A 24,220-nucleotide genomic window follows, 5' to 3' on the forward strand; every position below is an offset into this window, starting at 1 on the left:
CAACATTTCTCAACGAGCTATTGCAAGGAATTTAGGGATTTCACGGTCCGTAATATCATCAAAAGGTTCAGAGAATCTGGAGAAATCACTGCACGTAAGCAATTATATTATGGACCTTCGATCCCTCAGGCGGTACTGCATTAAAAAGCGACATCACTGTGTAAAGGATATCGCCACCTGGGCTCAGGAACACTTCAGAAAACCACTGTCAGTAACTACAGTTCGTCGCTACAGCTGTAAGTGCAAGTTAAAACTGTACTATGCAAAGCGAAAGCCATTTATCAACAACACCCAGAAACGCTGCCGATTCGCTGGGCCCGAATATGGACTGATGCAAAGTGGAAAAGTGTTCTGTGGTCTGACGAGTTCACATTTCAAATTGTTTTTGGAAACTGTGGACGTTGTGTCCTCCGGAACAAAGAGGAAAAGAACCATCCGGATTGTTCTAGGTGCAAGGTTCAAAAGCCAGCATCTGTGATGGTATGGGGGTGTATTAGTGCCCAAGACATAGGTAACTTACACATCTGTGAAGGCGCCATTAATGCTGAAAGGTACATACAGGTTTTGGAGCAACATATGTTGCCATCCAAGCAACGTTACCATGGACGCCCCTGCTTATTTCAGCAAGACAATGCCAAGCCACGTGTTACATCAACGTGGCTTCATAGTAAAAGAGTGCGGGTACTAGACTGGCCTGCCTGTAGTCCAGACCTGTCTCCATTTGAAAATGTGTGGCGTATTATGAAGCCTAAAATACCACAACGGAGACCCCCGGACTGTTGAACAACTTAAGCTGTACATCAAGCAAGAATGGGAAATAATTCCACCTGAAAAGCTTCAAAATTTGGTCTCCTCAGTTCCCAAACGTTCACTGAGTGTTGTTAAAAGGAAAGGCCATGTAACACAGTGGTAAAAATGCTCCTGTGCCAACTTTTTTGCAATGTGTTGCTGCCATTAAATTCCAAGTTAATGATTATTTGCAAAAAAAAAAAAAGTTTCTCAGTTCGAACATCAAATATCTTGTCTTTGCAGTCTATTCAATTGAATATGGGTTGAAAAGGATTTGCAAATCATTTTATTCTGTTTTCATTTACGAATTACACAACGTGCCAACTTCACTGGTTTTGGGTTTTGTAATTGCCGACAGAAAGCAGGTGAGCGGATCAGTGCTTAGAGCAGGGGTGTCCAAACTTTTTCCACTGAGGGCCGCAAACGGAAAATTTAAAGCATGTTGGGGCCATTTTGATATTTTTCATTTCAAACCATAACAAAATATATGGATTTTTTTGTATTTATTTTACCTTTAGGGGTCCCGGGGACCATAAAGGGTCTCAGTTATTAAAATGTTAAAAATAAGTCTAATTTGTATTATTATTTTTTATTTAACGCTTACAGTAAATCTCTATATCAACTTAAAAAAAAAAATGTTTTATGGCTTTTCTGTCAAAAAAAACTTTGTTTTTTATAGTAAAACTGAAATATGCAGTATTTAGTAATTAGAGCCCTAAAATATAAATAATGCAGGACACCATTGATTTTAATTATTTAATATTTTTGAGTCATCACAGTGAAAAGATAAATAAAATGCCACTAAATATATTTGGGATCCAAAAGGTGCCCCACACATAAAGTGGTACATTTTTATTAGTTTTTTTCTTTTTACTTTCATCACTCAAGTTACGAGATCAACTTCAGATATATCTGTCCATTTTACGTATGAACTATTATTTTGTTTGTTTTATGCTCTTTTGTCAAAGAAAACTTTGTTTTTATATGGCAACTACACAATATATGCAATATTTACCACATAAAACATTTTAAAGTGAACAATTTGAACTAATTGGAGCTTTGAAAATAATTAATTATAACATGGATTTTTTGTCATTATTTTTTTTTTTTGAGCAGCGGCAAAAAAAGAAAAAGAAAGAAAGACAAAAGAAAAAAAAAACAGCCTGCATGGCAGCTTTGTGTCAACATTGCAACTTTTTATCGTTAGATTTCACCTCACTTTTTTTAATGTTCATTTTTATTTTTTGCAATAGCATTTCCAGAATGTGTGGCGGGCCGGTAAACAATTAGCTGCGGGCCGCAAATGGCCCCCGGGCCGCACTATGGACACCCCTGGCTTAGAGAAAGACGTGAAGCGGTTAGGAAAAAAACACCAACACAACAGGAAGTGCCAAAATAAAAGCACAGGGCAGGAACAAACACTAAACCCAGGAGAACACTAACAGAAGCATCATAAGGCTGTGACATAACATACTGACTGTCTATTTGAGGCAGTGGTTTTAGGATTATCGTGGCGTGGGGGCCCTCCAGGAATTTAATAATATTGATAAGTAATGGGGCCACAAAAAAGTTTGTTTACTTTCATTGTCGGGACGAGTACACTTTTCATATTTACCTGAGGTATAATGAAGAATATGATAATATGGTTTTCTTGGAGAATTCACAGTTTCTAATAAATGTTGGAATGATATTGAAGACAAACAAATAGAAAGGCATGCAACAAATAAAAGCTAGAGATGAACATATCAAAGTCTTGGAGCGACTTAAAGCTTTGTGTTCAGGGGGGAAAAAAAAGAAGATGGGTGGGTTGTGGCGAGGCGACAAACTGGGGCTCGGCCGCTCTTTCTCCATCCATCCTTTCATTCTCCCACATCCTCTCCAGTTTCAGTGGGCTTTTGTCACGCTTCCAAACTCTTTAGATCGGGCCCTCAGAACGCGAGGCTTCACAGGGAAGGGACATGTGAGCTGTGGAGTCTCCGTCTGACACACGCGGACATGCACGAGTGTAACCTGTGATTACGATCGTGCACATCATATACAGCCAGGAGGCGGCGTGGAAGGGGGAGGAGTCACGCATGCTCACTGGGATGCAGAGTTTAAAGTGCAAGGCGGCTAATGGAGCATGTGTGCTAATAGCTGGGTGGAAATGGCCTATTTTGGAGCCTAATTGCAGCTCGCTCAATTGAGAATGAAGGAGCTTGGCTTATACAGTAGTAGCCTGATGTTGACTGCACAATGGCCCACAGAGGAGGGGGAAGACATATTGCATTGTCATGAAAAGAAGAATGTTGTCATTTTGCACGTACTACTGTAAAACATGTCATTGTGAATTTGCAGGAAAATACTACAAAATTCAGAAGAATTTTACAGCATTTTAGCAGTATTTTTCACACTAAAATACTGTAGTTAAAACCTACTGTAACATTTCAACAAATACCCTTATGTTTCATATTATTTCACAGTAAATACTGTAATCATAGTCCTCTGTACATCACAACAAAATACTGTAAATTTAAACTGATTTAAGGCAGGGCTTCTCAACTTTTTCGACGTCAGGCCCCAACTTTTCCACTACAGAGGGGCCCGGAGCCCACTCAAATGTTAACATATTTAATAATTATAACTAACCTACTTACTGTTTACAACTAGAGATGTCCGATAATATCGGACTGCCGATATTATCGGCCGATAAACGCTTTAAAATGTAAGATCGGAAATGATCGGTATCGGTTTCAAAAAGTAAAATGTATGACTTTTTAAAACGCCGCTGTGTACACGGACGTAGGGAGAAGTACAGAGCGCCAATAAACCTTAAAGGCACTGCCTTTGCGTGCCGGCCCAGTCGCATAATATCTACGGCTTTTCACACACACAAGTGAATGCAAAGCATACTTGGTCAACAGCCATACAGGTCACACCGAGGGAGGCCGTATAAACAACTTTAACACTGTTACAAATACGCGCCACACTGTGAACCCACACCAAACAAGAATGACAAACACATTTCGGGAGAACATCCGCACCGTAACACAACATAAACACAACAGAACAAATACCCAGAACCCCTTGCAGCACTAACTCTTACGGGACGCTACAATATACACCCCCGCTACATATATATATATATATATATATATATATATATATATATATATATATATATATATATATATATATATATATATATATATATATATATATATATATATATATATACATATACATATGTATATGTATGTACTGTATATATATATACAAATGTATATGTATGTACTGTATATATATATATATATATATATATATATATATATATATATATATATATATATATATATATATATATATATATATATATATATGTATATATGTATATGTATATATGTATATACAAACAAACAGGCTTGTAGGGATGAAATAGCCTCTGTGTTTTTTCCTGACCTAACGTATATTCTGCTCTATTGAGAACTGTATAATATACTGTATATATATATATATATATATATATATATATACATATACATATATGTATATATATATATATATAAATATATATATATATATATAAATATATATATATATATATATATATATATATATATATATATATATATATATATATATATATATATGTATATATATATACATATATATATATATATATATATACATATATATATATATATATATATATATATATATATATATATATATATATATATATATATATATATATATATATATATATATATATATATATATATACAATTATTATTAGTTATTATTCATTTAGTTAGAATTTATGTATTTTAGCACTGCATCATTGTATATTTCATCAGTTTTTTGTCTAGTTTTTTATTTTCTTTTGCAGTATATTTGATTCGTATTTTGTAATCAGCCTGACCAAAGCCTTGATCATAATCGTCGAGATCATTTGACAAGGTTTATCATGTCCAACTGTAGATTAGATATGATTATTAAAACCATTCAAATTAAGAGTAAGATGACTAATTCAGTGTAATACAGTATTTGAGTGGGTCCCAGGACCCCCTGTTGTGGGGGACAAAAATCAAAAAGGTTAAGAATCCTACGGAACGCCTTAGGAGACGAGTCTTGTGATAAGACGAAGGACTATGATCAGAGTATTTTACTGTGAAAAATACTGTTAAATGCTGTGAAATACTGGTCACGTTTTACAGAGTTTAATTCATAAAGGCAAGAGTTAAGCAATGTGTATTTTCAATGCACGCATCCATCACAGGGACGTCTTGCAAGGGACCAGAGGTCTGGCGCCGAGCGTTGGCCCCCTCTCTCCACCTACAAGGCCCCTCCCTCGCCCAACGTCCCCAGCCGGGCTCCTGAGGCTACCGACAGGTTGGATATTGTAGCCGGCCATTATTAAAGTGTCGCGGCCACAATGGAGACTCTATGTTCCATTGGTCATGCTTGTGGGGGCCCCCGGCCCCCCTGGCCCCTCCTCTATAGAAGGAAGGATGAGAGGGAGGGTGCTGGTCTGCGTGCTGCCGGTCCTCATTCCCGTCTCCTGGGAGACCGGGACGCGACAGGCACAAGGCTGGAGTGCGGGGGGGGGGGGGGGGGGGGGGGGGGGGGGGCGGGGGGGGACACGAGAGGGACCTCAAGTCCGGACTGTGGCTCACTGAGTCTATAGGACTATAAGTCACCACATCAGACAGGAGTCCTGTGAAATGGACTCAAATGGAGACATTTGGCCCTCTCTTAAACAAAAGAGTTGAGATTGATGGATCATATTTGTACAGAAGTGACATGACACTGGGATATAATACTTGACTTCATTGGCGTTGTTAGGCCTAAAATGTTCTTAAGCCCCCCTAAATAATTTGGTGTTTAAAAAAAAAAAAAAAAAAATTCAATTTTTTATTTTTATTTTTTTTTTACAAATACATGCCGACATATTCATTATAAAGTGGCCCGAATATGAGTTTCAATAAATAATCATATAACCTGTCATTATTCACTCAGTTTCCCCTCACTTCATAGCGTAAGGTAGAGAGCCCCTTTAGTGCGTCGGTATCCAATCCATTCCACTTGTTCATACAGAAAATGCCCACATCACTCAAAATCCAGTCCGCATTTTCTCTGCGACCTTGCTTGCGGTCCTTGGACTTGTTCGTATAGAAAATGCCCACATCACTCAAAATCCAGTCCGCATTTTCTCTGCGACCTTGCTTGCGGTCCTTGGACTTGTTCATATAGAAAATGCCCACATCACTCAAAATCCAGTCCGCATTTTCTCTGCGACCTTGCTTGCGGTCCTTGGACTTGTTCATATAGAAAATGCCCACATCACTCAAAATCCAGTCCGCATTTTCTCTGCGACCTTGCTTGCGGTCCTTGGACTTGTTCATATAGAAAATGCCCACATCACTCAAAATCCAGTCCGCATTTTCTCTGCAACTTTGCTTGCGGTCCTGTAGGTTAGATTAATTTCTAAGTCTTTGTTAGCCGTTTGTGAAGTTTTGTGCTCGTGCGCTACGTTCGCTCGCATCCCGTGCATCTCCTGGGGGCTAAGCCCCCCCTGTCCTTAAAAGCTAGTGACGCCCCTGCTTGACTTGATAAAAATACATAAGCCTCATTTATGTATTTTTGGCATTTAAAGTCATCAAATAGCACCTTTTAACTCTTCAAAACAAACGCAACTTACCATCAATTTGAAGGGTATTTGTTAGTTTAGAAAGAAACATGTGACTAAAATGTATGTGCTCTTTTTTCATTTATTGATAAATTGCACCTAATTAGTTATCCATTGATAGTTTGATGATTATTGGTGATTGTTAGTTTGCAAAAATGTCAAATGTGTCTTAAATTATATCATTTTTGGCATTTAAATTGATCAAATTGAACCTACAGCATTGTTGAACAATACACACACTCATCTATTTAGTTTGAAGATTGTTAGTTTTGTAAATTAAAATGTGACTAAAATGTATGTTTTTTTTCCATTTATTGATAAAATTGCACCTAATTACTTATCTGTCGATAGTTTGATGATTATTGGTTGGTTTGTAAAAATGTAAAATGTGCCTTCAATTATTATTTTTGGCATTTAAATTGATTAAATTGCACCCTATAAATCTTCAAAACAAACACAACTTCCATCAATTTGAAGGGTTAAGATTGTTAGTTTGGAAAGAAACATGTGACTAAAATATATACATTTTTTAATTTATTGATAAAATTGCACCTGAGTAGTTATCCATTGATATGTTGATGATTATTGGTGATTTTTAGTTTGCAAAAATGTCAAATGTGTCTTAAATTATATCATTTTTGGCATTTAAATTGATCAAATTGCACCTACAGCATTGTTAAACAATAAACACACTCATCTATTTAGTTTGATGATTGTTAATTTAGAAATTAAAATGTGACTAAAATGTATGTTTTTTTTCATTTATTGATAAAATTGCCCCAAATTACTTATCCATCGATAGTTTGATGATTATTGGTTAGTTTGTAAAAATGTAAAATGTGCCTCAAATGATTATTTTTGGCATTTAAATTGATCAAATTGCACCCTATAAATCTTCAAAACAAACAACTATCCATCAATTTGAAGGGTTATGATTGTTAGTTTGGAAAGAAACATGTGACTAAAATATATATATTTTTAATTTATTGATACAATTGCACCTAATTACTTATCCGTTGATAGTTTGATGATTATTGGTGATTGTTACTTTGTAAAAATGTAAAATGTGCCTCAAATTATTACTTTTGGCATGTGAATTGATCAAATTGCACCTTATAACTCTTCAAAACAAACACAATTTGAAGGTTATGGTTGTTAGTTTGCAAAGAAAAGTGACTAAAATATATATATTTTTCATGTATTGATAACAATTGCACCTAATTTCTTATCCATTGATTATTGGTGATTGTTAGTTTGTAAAAATGTAAAATGTGCCTCAAATTATTACTTTTGGCAAGTAAATTGATCAAATTGCACCTTATAACTCTTCAAAACAAACACAATTTGAAGGTTATGATTGTTAGTTTGCAAAGAAAAGTGACTAAAATATATATTTTTTTCATGTACTGATAATAATTGCACCTAATTTCCTATCCATTTGATTATTGGTGATTGTTAGTTTGTAAAACATGTAAAATGTGCCTCAAATGATTATTTTTGGCATTTAAATTGATCAAATTGCACCTGTAGCACTGTTTAAAAAATAAACACACTCATCTCTTTAGTTTAATGATTGTTAGCTTAGAAATTCAAATGTGACTAAAATATATGGGGTTTTTTGCTTTTATTGGTCAAATTGCACCTAATAAGTGCATATTTGAAATTAACACAATAATCCATTGATCGTTGTTGTAGATTAGAAAGACAAATATGACTAAAACGCCTAAATTACATCTTCAGATAGGTAAATAAGGATAAGTAAATAATGACAAATTTACCATACCATCATAATTTTCTCTTTTTTTGAATTTTACATTTTGTTCCTAAATGTTGTTTCTTTATTTATTTTCTAACTCTAAAAACATAAGAAAAATGAACGAAAACATTTTTTTTTTTTGGTACAGTTCAACACCCTAACAATCTATTCTAATAGTTTTTGTGCAGAAGAAATGATCAACAACATTTAATGCTTAACCTTTTTGACCTATTATAGTTTGCTGGGTAATCACAGAGCTCCTAAGAACAATATATTTATATATAAAAACCTGCATTGCTAAAAAAAAATGTATGGAAAAGTAATAGAAACAAACCAACAAATGCTATTTACCTGATAATGACGCTCCCACGATGATCTGGCTATCTCAGGAGGAAACAGCGACACTCTGTGGTCACTTAGGGAAGCTACAACGTCCAAGTCATTGATACCTCCTAAAACAGTCATTTTCACCTTCCAAAGCAAAATATGACCAGGGTGCAAAAACACACACACACACACACAAAACGCACACAAAACAACTATAGCAAATGTAGACATTATTAAATATATGTAAACATTTATATAAACCATACCACCTGTTTAGCTCATGTTGTACTTTCCTATGCTGGCATCTAGTGGCCACAGTCTCACATGGCTTCATCTAGGGCTAAAGAATTTGGATGATCCTTTAGTCGATTTGTCTTTACAAATACAACAAATACCATCCCACTGTAGAAAACCTGTTTATTAGACAAATTATACACAGAAAGCTTTGCCACCTGTAACAGATGCCTCCGGTTTGTTCAGTTTTTGAATAATATGCAACACATACAACAAAATAGGCCTATATTAAATACTGTACATCATATTTTCTTTTGTTCGTGTTGTTGAAAATCATCAAGTAGAATCCTGTAGTTCTATGTTAAAATGAAAACCAAAAAAAAAAAAAAAAAAGGCAACAAATAGCACGGGAGCAAGTTTGTGCATGCTTCTTTTTAATCAAGAACTTGCCAAATTTTTGTTATTTTAGCCAGCAAATAAAATGAACCAAATATGTAGATGATGTAAAGCAAAAGAGTTTGTTGGCATGTTTAAAGAAAATAAGCTCAGCACTATAGCTCATCATGATACAGTTTCCTTTTTGTTTAACAAAAATAGCATTAACGTGTAAAATATACATTTGTTCATTAACAATGTCTCTCATTTATACTAAATAAAACCTTTATAAACGTATGTCTTCTATTTGCCATTCAGTAGCTCTACTGCAGCCTAATAACATAGGAAAATAACATCTAACGCTTTGGCCGAGTTCTCTAATGCACAACATTTTTGTTCTTAAATATAAACTGAAAACTCTAAACATCTAACATTATAAATTTTTAAATGTCGGCAAAAACAGCTTTGATTGCATTTTTCACCAAAATGTTCTGTACCGCACCCGCTTCTTCTGAGCTGAAATGCACCTTAATGGTCTTGTTGGAATTAATTGGCACTTTAAAAACAAGTCATATAAACAGCACACTAAACATTACAGAAAAAGAAATTGTAATATATTCCAAAATCTGATTGCTCATGACATTCCTTCCTTTGCTGCTGGTTCCACTATGCTTAGACCTTTGGAAATACTGTTGCAAAACCCCATGTTGCGTAACAAAAACTGAATAAACATGATGTGACCTTGGAAAACAATTGTTTAGCTAAATAGTCATGGCGGCGTTGGAAACAAAATTCAAATAATAACGTTTGAATGATGAAGCAAAGAACAGAGACTACAGCATTACTCAGTTAAGCAGTTCAAACAATTAGACAGCTTGGAACAATGTTCTTTTTTTTTTTCGTGACCAAAACACATTCCACGCATTAAAATATTTTTTTGGGGGGCGGGGAAAACAAATCTTATTAAAAGACATATCAAGCCTTTGCTTTGAAATCCTTTTTTGGGTTTTGTTGTCCCCACTAGCTTCTCTTTTAATTTGTACCCTTCTTAAGAGTCTGTCTGAAAGGTCTCGACATGACTTGAAGAGCATACAGTACATGTGAGAGCTCTACATACAATCACTTACATGTCTGTGGGCACTGGTGCAGTGCAGTGGGATTCACAAAGAAGTCTTCAATGTGCATCAAAAAATGGTCGAGTCAAGTTACGGGCTGGATGCACCGAAATGGCAGAGACAGTTCAGGGGAAGTCGCATCGGACCAACTACTGTTCCTACGGTGTCGTTTAGACGCACTGTCTTAAGGTCTGAGTGCACCACAGGAAGGTGTTTTGCATTTGTTCAGTTGTCTTGGCCGTAGGTTCAGTCAAAGCATCGCCTCGGAAAATTTGACATTTGGAGTGGGAGGGGGAAATTGAGCAATGTGGTGGTGAAGTTAGAGGAGTCTTGTCCTAAGGATTCAAACACACTTGTGAATTCCAGCCATGAGGAGTAATTCAGGGGCGGTTTTAGACAGGAACAGGAGTCAGTTTCTCAAGAATACGAGGCAATCCTCGTGTTATCAAACAAAAAGATCACACACTCCCAAAACAATCCCCCCAAGCAATCACAAGAACGACATCGATAAAGCAAAAAAAACAACAAAAAAAAACCCTTTTTGCACTTATACCGAAAAGGAATGTTCAAGCAGAACACCACCTCCAGCATCTCTCATACAAAATGGAATCACCCGAGCAGAAACTGAAACGGTAGAAGATCGTATGTACACAGATGTCTATCCGCTAACTCCCTAACATTGTGTTTATTTTATAAGCCCCATCATCTTCCCATAACCCTCTCATAATCCCCCTGAACAAACCAACCGCATTCCAAGCACCTTATATGGAAGTACCCCTGTCTGGGTCGTTGCCGTATCCAAAGTTAGGTCCAGGGCCAGTGGGCTGGTAGGGGATGGAGGACATTGTTTTAATGGGGCTGCGGAAGAAGCCGCCGTTGGGGGCCCTCTGCCTGAAAGGGCCGACCCCACCAGTCCGATGGTCCTGGAGGCCCACTCCGCCGCCGCTGCCGAAGCCAGCGGAGAACCCGGCGGCTGCTTTGGCGGACAGGCTGCGGCTGAGGGTCTGGATCTGCTCGGGGATGAAGGTGGTGGTGGTGATGTGCGTGTTGCGAAAATCGCTTATCTGCTCTAAGGCCTGGCGGGCGGCGGGCAGCGCATCCATATCGAGGGGCGTCAGATCGACGGAAGAGGTGGAGAACTGCTTGTGGGGGCTTTCGTCCTCTGTGCACAGGCTGTTAACCCTGCGGTGTAGGTGCTCCAGGTCGATCTCCTTATCGTCCTGCAAGGCGGAGAGAGGGGGCGAGGGAAGGAGGAGAATGGAGAACAGAAGACAGTGACGGTAGATGGTCCAAACGATGGAAAGAGTGTTTTAAATGGAGGCAAGTAAGGAAGGAAATCAATGAGAGTTGGGTAAACAGTTTGGGAGATGGAGGAAAGAGTGAAGATAAAGTTGTTGAAAAGGAAGGATTAGAAAGAGAAGACAAGAGCGGGATGGTTTGCGTCATCAATCAAAACAACATCCATTTGACAATATAAATGGATAACAACCATAGCCGTAGGAAAGAGGAGAGTGTTAAACGATACACAATGATGACGGCATCAACACAACCCCAACGTGGTTTGGGATGATTCCGGAAGGGTTAGGTTATCACAGGGGTGAAGGTGGTGTGATGACCGAGTGTGTGTGTGTGTGTGTGTGTGTGTGTGTGACAGGAGGAAAGGAGAGGAAGGGAAAAGATGGTGGGAAGGGATAGCTGTGGTCAGGATATTGACAGAGATAGAGAGAGGAAAATGTACAAAACACTTCAACAAAGTCTCTAAGGGAGTGCAAAGGACCTGGAATACTTGGAGAAAACACACCGCTCGTGCTGTGTGCTTTACCATTCCAGAGTGTCAACATACAAAACTATACAGCAGAACTTTATGCTAGCAAAACACATTCCGTCACCTGCTGTCACATGGCCGAAATACCAAAGAATTCACATTGAGACACACGTCTCGTTTTCATGCGAAGTCACATTCACTTACACTACAGTCGTCCCTCGCCATATCGCACTTCAAATATCGTGGCTTCACTGCGTCACAGACTTTTTTCAGCGTATTTTACATGTTTTTGCCCTAAATTTAGTGTTGAAATATTTCCTATTGATGTATTATATATATATTACAGTGCAGTATTTATCTTATTTTCTATTATTATGTTGAGACGATCAATAAAGATGTCTTTGTTGTACCAAGCCAAAGGCTTGTAAAATTCCATTGTGTACGATGGGAGGAGACGGGAGGGGTTATCTATTTTGTTCCAAGACCTGCCCAAGCTCGATCCAGGACCAGTCCAAGCCCGAGGCATCTTTTTCTTTTGTGTTAATGTGACCGAAAACAATGGCTGTTTACATACCCCCCATTCCTTTAGAAACAGCTGTTGTTATATAAACAGAGAATATCCAAATAAAAGAGGAGACGTGAACCTTTTTCCTTTAGCGCGTGGGTGACACTGTAAGAGGTTACAGGTCGACACGTTTCTCCTCAAATTGAGCAAAATTGAATTCTGTCTCTGTTTATTTCCTTGCTTCTTGTCTTGTTTAACAGATGTCATCGATGTTTGAACCTGACAGTCAATGTGTTTGGTAGCGATTAGCACCTGGGCTGCTTAGAAATGGGCAGTATCACCGTGAATTTGTCATAGTGCAGTAATCAATCACGGTTCAACGATATACTAAATTAACCATTTGGAATTTTACCTAATGGAAATTAACCGGGGTTAAAGTTGAACACTGCTAACAAAAACACAGACATCTTAGCGCTACTCGATCTTCAATCTCAAGTTGACCAGGTTTTTTCAGTACAAATTTTTGATGGACTTCATCTTCAACCCTTGGCTTGTCAATAACACGTCTCCACATTGGTAGGGCTTTGACACGAGCGATGTCAAAATACACCAGTTGGGCATAGCGTTGGACTCGGAGCAGCAGTTCAGGTTAACTGAGACTGCTATCAGCTATCAGCAGCTGTCCTTGGAAAGTTGAGATGAACTCTTTTGATTCATTTCATCTTTGTCATCAATAACACAGCTTTGGCTTGAACGATGTGGAATGAATACGCGGTATACGCGATGCAAACATACAATGCTAACATCACAACTAATGATCATAGTTGCGACTCTCAAATTTAACACGTTTTTGCAGAACAACTTTTTGGTGGACTTCATCTTTAACTGTTTATTGATGTATTCATCAATAAAACATCTCCACATTGGTGAGACTTTGACATGAGCGATGTGTAACATTGGAGTAGGCGCAATACTTTAGGCTAACTGAGACTGCTATCAGCAGCTGTCCGGTCAAAGTGAAGACCAACTCTGTTATTTCAAAATGCACTTAATCTTCGACATCAATAACACAGCCTTAGCTTGAGCAACGTGGAATGACAACACAGACAACCAATGCCAACAACACGGAATGCTATCAACAAAGCTAACGATCATAGCTGCGACTGCCAAATTGACCAACTTACACCCGTGGTATCAGCACATGGAATCCCAGTTCTAATTTAGAGGAATTACCCAGGATTTGACAAAGTATTTCCACATCGTGACCCTGTTGTAGTGGCCGGGCGACGACCTTAACAATGACGCTTGGGGGAACCTCCGGGCTACCAGTGAGTGCTGTAATCTACAGCAGAACACACCCAAAGCTACTATGTTGGGTGAAACGAGTGGAAAGGTGATTACGTCCTTGTTTAGAGGCTTATTCAGTTGTAATGCTCTAACTATGAACAGTGAGTGCTGTAATCTACAGCAGAACACACTCAAAGCTACTATGTTGGGTGAAACAAGTGGAAAGGTGATTATATCCTTGTTTAGAGGCTTATTCAGTTTTTATGCTCTAACTATGAACATATTTGAATTATTGATAATAATCCTACTTTGCGGAAATTCTTTTACCATGGTTATGTACGGTACCAATCAACCACGATAAACAAGGGACGACTGTATCGCTTAAACATGATATGGATCTAAGTCTTCAGTCAAAAGGTGTGGTTGTTACTACAACCATCACATCCAGGGTTAAATAAAACTTAAAACAAAACTTATTCACAAGTCCTAGGGATGGTGACACTGCGTGAGAGGTGTTTCATGCTCTTTTTTGGATAGGCGGACATGGTGGTGTGCAAGGAATGAGGTGATGCTCGTAAGGACGGGGCTCATAGGGTGGCGTTGTAATTCAGGTGAGGTACGGTAAGGGTCTCAGGTGTGGGTGGTGACAGGAAGGGAGGCTGTGGGTTGTCACGTTTCTGCAGATGGTGCAAAATGTTTCTCGGGGGCATCAAGATAGACTTACTGACCTACTGTGTCCTTCGTGTCAAGGGGTTCTGGAAGCCGGAGGACAGAGGGGACCAGCGGAGGCACCCCCTGGTTGCCTATTAGGGAAGGGACAGTGGGAAGAAGGCGAGGACTGGGGGCCACTGATGCTTTTCCCACCACTATCATACACACACTGAACAATTCAACAAGGGTGTGTAGAGACTTGGTGTGATGACACATGAATGGAGCGTGAAGGAGAAGAGGCAATCACCATTGGTCAATCCTGTCCGTTGTGAGTAAGGGGACTGACTTGGGAAGTGGTTTTAATTATACTTTCTAAAAAGTAAACATCTCCTCTTATCTATGAGAATGTGAAGGCATTACTTTGGTGGATCAAGTATTATCTGTAAAAATATCTATACCCCATGTCGCGCTATGATACAGTAGAGAAGGGATTCATATGGCCCCATTCCTGGGTGGATCTCGCATGAGAGGAAGGTGGCGGGTTAACCATTTTGCAATGCAGTCTGCGGAAAATGATGGAAAACGCCACTTTGAATAGCAACGGACGCTGTCGACAAATTTGGAATTGCCACAAAAAAATGTTAGAATAATTGTTTCTAAATTATCACAACAACTTTGTGTTACATTGAGGGTCTGGTGAGAAAACAAAAGCTGTCTTTGAAACCTACCAAGAGTAAGGCTCGTAAAACTCCACTGTGTAGGGGGGGAAAGCAAGATGAAGGTGTTTCTGTGTTCTTTCATGTATGGTAATCAACAGAAAGATATTGTTCTAACCCAAGGACTTCAAAGCGGAGAGAAGACAGGGTCTGCCCAATTTCCAGACGACCTCTTTTTGAACCTCCTTTTTGAACTAGTTTACGAATGTCTTTTTGAACTATTTTATGGACCTCTTTTTGAACTAACCTTTTCTGTGAACATGTTGCGACCTTTGCCCTTTGGAAACAGCATAGTCCAAAATAAAAGAAGGAGGCGTGCGATCTTTTGGCAGAGCGTGCTGAGATACTTTGCAAGGGTACAGTGTACAGACGACTCTCCTCAATATTGAGTCCAAATTGAATTCTGTCTTTGTTTAATTCTTTGCCTCTTGTCTTGTTTAATAGATGTAATCAGTGTTTGAACCTGACAAAAAGTGAAGTGAATTATATTTGTATAGCGCTTTTCTCTAGTGACTCAACACGCTTTATATAGTGAAACCCATTATCCCAGTTACATTTTTAAACCAGTGTGGAGCGGGTGGGTGAAGTGTCTTGCCCAAGGACACAACAGCTGCGACTAGGATGGCAGAAGCGGGGATTGAACCTAGAACCCTCAGGTCGCTGGCACGGCCGCTCCACCAACCGAGCCACGCTTATCTTAAAAACATTTTAAGATATTTTGACACTCTACTGCCGTCCAGCGGGATAACGTTAAAAAGCTAAAGTACCCATGATTGTCACACACACACTACGTGTGGCAAAATTATTCTTTGCATCCCTTTAAATAGACCCCCCTTTTAGACCAGTTGATCTGCCGTTTCTTTTCTTTTCTCCTCTGCCCCCCTCTCTCTTGTGGAGGGGGTGGATACAGGTCCGGTGGCCATGGATGAAGTGCTGGCTGTCCAGAGTCGGGACCCGGGGTGGACCGCTCGCCTGTGCATCGGTTGGGGACATCTCTGCGCTGCTGACCCGTCTCCGCTTGGGATGGTCTCCTGCTGGCCCCACTATGGACTGGACTCTCACTATTATGTTAGATCCACTATGGACTGGACTCTCATTATTATGTTAGATCCACTATGGACTGGACTCCCACTATTATGTTAGATTGACTATGGACTGGACTCTCACACTATTATGTTAGATCCACTATGGACTGGACTCTCCCAATATTATGTTAGATCCACTATGGACTGGACTCTCCCAATATTATGTTAGATCCACTATGGACTAGACTCCCACTATTATGTTAGATCCACTATGGACTGGACTCTCACACTATTATGTTAGATCCACTATAGACTGGACTCTCCCACTATCATGTTAGATCCACTATGGACTGGACTCTCCCAATATTATGTTAGATCCACTATGGATTGGACTTTCACAATATTATGCCAGACCCACTCGACGTCCATTGCATCCGGTCTCCCCTGGGGGGGGGGGGGGGGGGGGGGGGGGGGGGGTTACCCACATCTGCGGTCCTCTCCAAGGTTTCTCATAGTCATTCTCATCGACGTCCCACTGGGTTGTGAGTTTTTCCTTGCCCTTACGTGGGCGCTGAACCGCTGATGTCATTGTGGATTGTGCAGCCCTTTGAGACACTTGTGATTTAGGGCTGTATAAATAAACATTGATTGATTGATTGATTGATTGATTTGACCCATCACCCTTGATCACCCCCTGGGAGGTGAGGGGAGCAGTGAGCAGCAGCGCTGGCCGCGCCTGGAAATAATTTTTGGTGATTTAACCCCCAATTCCAACCCTTGATGTTGAGTGCCAAGCAGGGAGGTAATGGGTCCCATTTTTTATAAAGTGGATAGTGCACCCCCCTAAATTCGTCACGTTTCATGTGTCAGGTAAACCGCGACCAATGGGGCCATATGAATCGACTTCCGACTGGACACTATTTTTAGAGTTTTTCGAGAAAGGCCTCATTACACACACGCGGTAAGGAAATGCACGTGCCCTTACTTATATGTTTTACTGTATGTATAACCTTGGGGTGGGAGGTGAGGTGGTGAAGGTGGTCATTCTCATTTTAGGGGCGAGCTCGGAGGGGTTGTTGGGCTCGTAGGAGTGCCGCACGATGAGGGCGCAAGGGATGTCGCAGCACGCCGGGGGCTGGTAACGGGTGGCCGAGGGGGTCGTGGCATTGGAGGCGTTGGAGGTCTGGTTCTGGGTCTGAGCGCCCAGGACGAGGGGGTGCTCGTTGGGGCCGTGAGGGCACGGATCGGCAGCTTGCCTGACAGACGGGCCATCTGCCTGCTTCTGGTTTGCCGCGGCAATGCGTGCGGCGGGCGGAGGGGGGGATGGTGAGGACGATGCACGTGGTGGGGGAAAAGTCGTAGCATATAAAATGTTACCATGCAAGATTGAACAAGCACCGCACGAAATAAGGACAAAGAGGGCAGGGCGAGAGGCAGATGAGATCAGGCAGATGGGAGGATGATAAGGTGGCAAAGAGAAGTCAATAGGAGAAACAGACAGGTGGGGAGGTGAGCGAGAAGAGAGACACGGCAGTCAGTCAGCGCGCACACTTAAGCAGGTCGACCTGTGTTGTGTCCTCAGAGACAATCACACAGTCGTTTAATACCTGGAAAAGGGGAGATGTTTAAATGGCATTTTGTATTGCACGCCCCTCTCTCTCTCTCTCTCTCTCTCCCTCTCCCTCAACACAGAGTACTTATCTACGAAAACAAAAACAAAAAAAAAAGGGCAACATGAGAGCTTTGAGCCACATTGACACAGATCATTGCAAAGGGTTAGGATGAGCAGACGGGCAATTCCCGTGCGAAAATGTGGTTACTTAAAATAGGCCGAATGAATGAATAACAAAAGGAGGAACGCCCGTTCTTCTCATGCTAAAAACTACATGGATTATATGAACTATCAGACATGGTCCGAACCGTTATGCAGAAGTTCTGACAGCCTTATGCACTATATTGCCAAAAGTATTTGGCCACTCATCCAAATGATCAGAATCAGGTGTCCTAATCACTTGTATAAAATCAAGCACTTTAGCATAGAGACTACATCTAAGCCAGGGGTGTCCAAATTTTTTCAACTGAGGGCCGCACACTGAAATATCAAAGCGAGCCAGGGCCATTTTGATATTTTTTATTTTAAAAAACAATACAATATATGTATAAAAAAAATATACATTTAGGCCTCCACTCAGGCTTGATCCCAAAGGGTTTAGGTAAAAAAAATATAAAAAACATGTCATTATTTAGTATTATTATTATTATTCAAGGTCTAAATCTCCAGATCAACATTAGGTCTATCTGTCAATATAAAGTGTTTTTTCAAGATTTAAGTTGTATGCTCTTTTTGTCAAAGAAAACCCATTTTTTTTTATGGAAAAAACACAAAATATGCAATATTTTCCCCCAATAACATTTTAAAGTGGAATATTTGAGATTATATAATAATTGGAGTTCATAGCATAACTCATAACAACATTAATGCATTATTATTTTTGAGCAACTTAAATAGACACTTAAAAAAAAAAAAGTCCCACTAAAATTATTGGGGATCCAAAAGGGTCCTGCTCAGTAAAGTATTAAAAAATAAATCATACTTTTTTTTTTTACTTTTAACACAATAGTCTCAAGATAAACTTCAGATTTATCCATCAATTATAACTTTTGTTGTTGTTTATGTTTTTTGTTTGTTCGTTTTAGGCCCTTCTTTAAACAAAACAGCTTAGTTTTTTATATGGCAGACACAAAATATTTTCCCCCAAAAATATTCCAAAGTGGAATATTTAATGTGATGTAATTGGAGCTTTGAATAAGTGAAAAATTCATAATGACATTTAATTTTGATTCATTATTATTTTTTAAAGAAAGAAACAGCCTGCATGGCAGCTTTGTGTTATTAGAGTAAACACTGCAACATGTTCTTGTTACATTTCACCTGTTTGCTCCTTTATACCACTTTTTATGTTTTTTATTTTTTTAATCGTATTTTTAGAATGTGCGGGGCCGTTAAAAAAGACGACTTAAGCTGGCGACTGTGCAAACCTTGACGTCACGCGCAAACGTCATCATACCGAGACGTTTTCAGCCGGAAGTTAACCCGGCCGTATTGGCATGTGTTGCAATGTTAAGATTTCATCATTGATATATAAACTATCAGACTGCGTGGTCGCTAGTAGTGGCTTTCAGTAGGCCTTTAAGCCTATTGTTGTTTGGTCGATGTCTTGACTTGTTTGATTTAAACAAAGGAGTTTTTCCTTCTTCTCGGCACAAATTCCTCTTTGAGTTTTGTTAGTTGAGCTTCCATTGAGCTGGAAAGCTTAATGGCTGTGAAGGTCTTCCAAGTGAAGTATGCGGTGTTGTGTGGGCCTGAGCTCATCTAAGATGGACTGATACAAAGTGGAAAAGTGTTCTGTGGTCTGACGAGTCCACATTTCAAATTGTTTTTGGAAACTGTGGACGTCGTGTTCTCCGGACCAAAGAGGAAAAGAACCATCCGGATTGTTATAGGCGCAAAGTTGATAAAGCCAGCATCTCTGATGGTATGGGGGTGTATTAATGCCCAAGACATGGGTAATTTACACATCTGTGAAGGCGCCATTAATGCTGAAAGGTACATACAGGTTTTGGAGCAACATATGTTGCCATCCAAGCAACGTTACCATGGACGCCCCTGCTTATTTCAGCAAGACAATGCCAAGCCACGTGTTACATCAACATGGCTTCATAGTAAAAGAGTGCGGGTACTAGACTGGCCTGCCTGTAGTCCAGACCTGTCTCCCATTGAAAATGTGTGGCGCATTATGAAGCCTAAAATACCACAACGGAGACCCCCGGACTGTTGAACAACTTAAGCTGTACATCAAGCAAGAATGGGAAAGAATTCCACCTGAGAAGCTTCAAAAATGTGTCTCCTCAGTTCCCAAACGTTTACTGAGTGTTGTTAAAAGGAAAGGCCATGTAACACAGTGGTGAACATGCCCTTTCCCAACTACTTTGGCACGTGTTGCAGCCATGAAATTCTAAGTTAATTATTATTTGCAAAAAAAAAAAATAAAGTTTATGAGTTTGAACATCAAATATCTTGTCTTTGTAGTGCATTCAACTGAATATGGGTTGAAAAGGATTTGCAAATCATTGTATTCTGTTTATATTTACATCTAACACAATTTCCCAACTTATATGGAAACAGGGTTTGTAAAAATAGACCTGAATAGACCCGCTCATCGGCGGCGCGCCTTATAATCCGGTGCGCCCTATGGTCCAAAAAATACGGTATTTACATTGGTTTATGGAATGCATTGCAATGATCACCTGAGATACACAAGAGCTGACATACTGCATTGCATTTCCTTCAAGTGTGCGTCTATAAAAAAAATCAACGAACCCACAGTTGATCTCTTTGGAGGTGTTTTGTGCTGAGTGTATGTTGACATCAAAAACAGGGCTCGCCGATGACAATGTCAGCCATTCCACAGCAACACACAACCACAACATAAGACGGTTGAAAGCATAACATTGCAGCAGACATGGATGTGTTAGCACAGACCTGGGCATTCTGCGGCCCGCGGGCCGCATCCGGCCCTTTGTGCGTCCCTGTCCGGCCCGCGTGAGGCCAATTATAAATTACAAAATAAATTTTAAAAAGTATCTATGTCGAGTGTGCAATACAACGGTGCTGCTTTTGTTTTGAAAATCGTTATTTGTATTACTTCCGTGTGGACGTATGCGTGTGCGTGATTGTGAGTGAATGTGAACAGCTGCAATCATTAATTACAAAATAAAGTTGAAAAAACATCTATGTCGTGCGCGCAATACAACTGTGCTGCTTTTATTTTGAAAATTATTATTTATGGGCGTGTGTCAGTGTGTAACCTGCGAGTGAAGGTGCACATGCAGCGACAAGTGATGCACGGTTTACACCCGAGACGCTAAAAAGAGAAAAGTTGATGAAGAATGGCGTGTTTCCAACAAGACATGGACTGCCAAGCAACGTTCCCTCTAAGGTGCGCGCCTGCGCAATTGCGCACTGCTCAAGCGTCTGCTGCGCGCAGCAAATTTATGCCGCGCACCAAATCAAATCCCATCTGAATTCTAAACAAAATAAACATATTTATTCTATGTAATTTTGCAATGCAACTTTGAGTGACAGTGACAACAAGCGGCCCTAACGGTGTTCGTCAACACCGTTCAATTGAACACCGTTCAATTATTGTAACGTCTATCGAGATGCTTCGAGGCCAGGAATTATATCGATCACTTTATTGAGCAAAACTGTTTATATTCGGCCATAACCACACCAAAAACATAAGTAAAACACTTCTATCTCGAAAAACTAGTCATTTTCTGCCGTACAAACCAGGCCAAAACCAACTTGTCATCTGTCACCAACACGCATAGCACTAAACCACTGGTGCGTTTAAGGCCACACAAAAAGTCGGACAACTCAAACATCACACAAAGTTACACTATGACTCCTCAGTCATACGTGTGCTTATTTTACTGTCATTTATTATTAATGTTAATTTATTTATATTAGTCATGGAATGCTGTTACATACACTATGTTGAAGTATTACTATTATTATTAATTATTATTATTATTATTATTATTATTATTATTTATCTTACGGTATATATCAAAAATAATATTGAGCAAAATTTAATTGAAATATTGTCGATGTGGCCCTCCAGCAGTGCTCGGGTTGCTCATGCGGCCCCCGGTAAAAATTAATTGCCCACCCCTGTGTTAGAACGTACAAGAAGACAGAGAGAGGCACAACCACATATTAGTAGATGTTTGATAGGTTCATTGTGTTCAGGTGTCATGTTTTTTTTTCAAACCTGGTTCATTAGTACCGCTGGTAAAAGATGGAACACACATGGGTTTTTATGAAGTATGTTTCAGCATGACCTCATGTGTATGGTGTATTTGACACAAGTTGGAGCATTCCTTTGATCAGAACAAGGCAGGATGACTGAGGAGATACATATGAGGCAGCCATGGCGTATGTGCATGTGTGTGTATTCTCAAATGTCATCATCTCTAGGCAACCCTTGTGAGTAGAGATGTCCGATAATGGCTTTTTTGCCGATATCCGATATTCCGATACTGTCCAACTCTTAATCACCGATTCTGATATCAACCGATACCGATATATACAGTCGTGGAATTAACACATTGTTATGCCTAATTTTGTTGTGATGCCCCGCTGGATGCATTAAACAATGTAACAAGGTTTTCCAAAATAAATCAACTCGAGTTATGGAAAAAAAATGCCAACATGGCACTGCCATATTTATTATTGAAGTCACAAAGTGCATTATTTTTAACATGCCTCAAAACAGCAGCTTGGAATTTGGGACATGCTCTCCCTGAGAGAGCATGAGGAGGTTGAAATGGGTGTAGTTGAGGTGGGGGGGGGGGGGGGGGGGTAGGGGGTAGCGAGGGGTGTATATTGTAGCGTCCTGGAAGAGTTAGTGCTGCAAGGGGTTCTGGGTATTTGTTCTGTTGTGTTTATGTTGTGTTACGGTGCGGATGTTCTCCCGAAATGTGTTTGTCATTCTTGTTTGGTGTGGGTTCACAGTGTGGCGCATATTTGTAACAGTGTTCAAGTTGTTTATACAGCCACCCTCAGTGTGGCTGTTGACCAAGTATGCTTGCATTCACTTGTGTGTGTGTGAAAAGCCGTAGATATTAAGTGACCTTTAAGGTTTATTGGCTCTCTGTATCTCTCCCTACGTCCGTGTACACAGCGGCGTTTTAAAAAGTCATACATTTTACTTTTTGAAACCGATACTGATCATTTCGAAACCGATACCGAAAATTTCCGATATGACATTTTAAAGCATTTATCGGCCGATAATATCGGCACTCCGATATTATTGGGCATCCCTACTTGTGAGTCTTTCATAAGGGAACTGCTTGTAATATCTAAGAACTTTTTACATACCGTGGAACTGTAAAAGTATAAATAAACAAAAAACAATCGCACACTTCACTCCAATTTAGGGTCCAACAGTCGACATTATTCAACCTTTACTAACGGTACAGGTTAATGTTTTAAGATTCTTTCTTAGGGCCTTCTTAGACTGCATGTATAATTGATAACAAGTAAAAAAGTGGTGCAAGACCACCCTTTAAAATGAGGTTTTTGTGGGAAAACTAGTGTTGTCCCGATAACAATTGGGTCACCCACATCTGCGGTCCTCTCCAAGGTTTCTCATAGTCCTTCACATTGACATCCCACTGGGTTGTGAGTTTTTCCTGGCCCTTTTGTGGGCTCTGAACCGAGGATGTCGTCGTGGCTTGTGCATCCCTTTGAGACACTTGTGATTTAGGGCTTAATAAATAAATATTGATTGATTGATTGAACAAAGGTTCATCTGAATCTGAATCTATATCCACGAAATGGCCTCCAGTTCTGTAGATGACATCACATCCAAAGGGGGGCGTGTCGAGTGAGAAATTGTGAATGTGCAACTGATAGACATACTGTGGTAAAGTTTCATTTTCAAGATGCTGTGGCGTAATCGATCTCAGGATGGGCGATTCGACACCCAACCTTGAGCAAGTAAAAAAAAAAAAAAAAAGCAATCAGTGGGTCAACGCATCGGCAGGACGGAGGACAAAAAGTCAGGGGTCAACTATCAAAAACAACCATGGCTGAATAGGTTAACCCAGGGGTCACCAACCTTTTTGAAAGCAAGAGCTACTTCTTGGGTACTGATTAATGCGAAGGGCTACCGGTTTGATACACACTTAAATAAATTGCCAGAAATAGCCAATTTGCTCAATTTACCTTTAACTCTATGTTATTATTAATAATTAATGATATTTACACTTAATTAATCGGTTTAAAAGAGGAGAAAACACAAAAAAAATGACAATTAATTTTGAAACATAGTTTATCTTCAATTTCGACTCTTTAAAATTCAAAATTCAACCGAAAAAAAGAAGAGAAAAACTAGCTAATTCGAATCTTTTTTGAAAAAATTAAAAAAATAATTTATG

At 39.5% G+C, this 24,220-nt stretch overlaps 1 protein-coding gene across 2 annotated transcripts in view; it reads right to left on the reverse strand.

Annotated features, from left to right (window-relative positions):
* Positions 1–8,951: 8,951 nt before the first annotated feature.
* The window catches only part of grid2 (glutamate receptor, ionotropic, delta 2), a 1,088,972-nt gene continuing 1,073,703 nt past the window's right edge, over positions 8,952–24,220 (reverse strand). For both annotated transcript variants that reach the window (XM_062025903.1, XM_062025902.1), the window contains one exon: positions 8,952–11,484. In XM_062025903.1, coding sequence (XP_061881887.1) covers positions 11,026–11,484 — 459 coding nt within the window. In that variant the 3' untranslated portion in view covers positions 8,952–11,025. The remainder of the gene's footprint in view (positions 11,485–24,220) is intronic.

Source organism: Entelurus aequoreus, linkage group LG17 (assembly GCF_033978785.1).
Source record: "Entelurus aequoreus isolate RoL-2023_Sb linkage group LG17, RoL_Eaeq_v1.1, whole genome shotgun sequence".
Lineage (NCBI taxonomy): Eukaryota > Metazoa > Chordata > Actinopteri > Syngnathiformes > Syngnathidae > Entelurus > Entelurus aequoreus.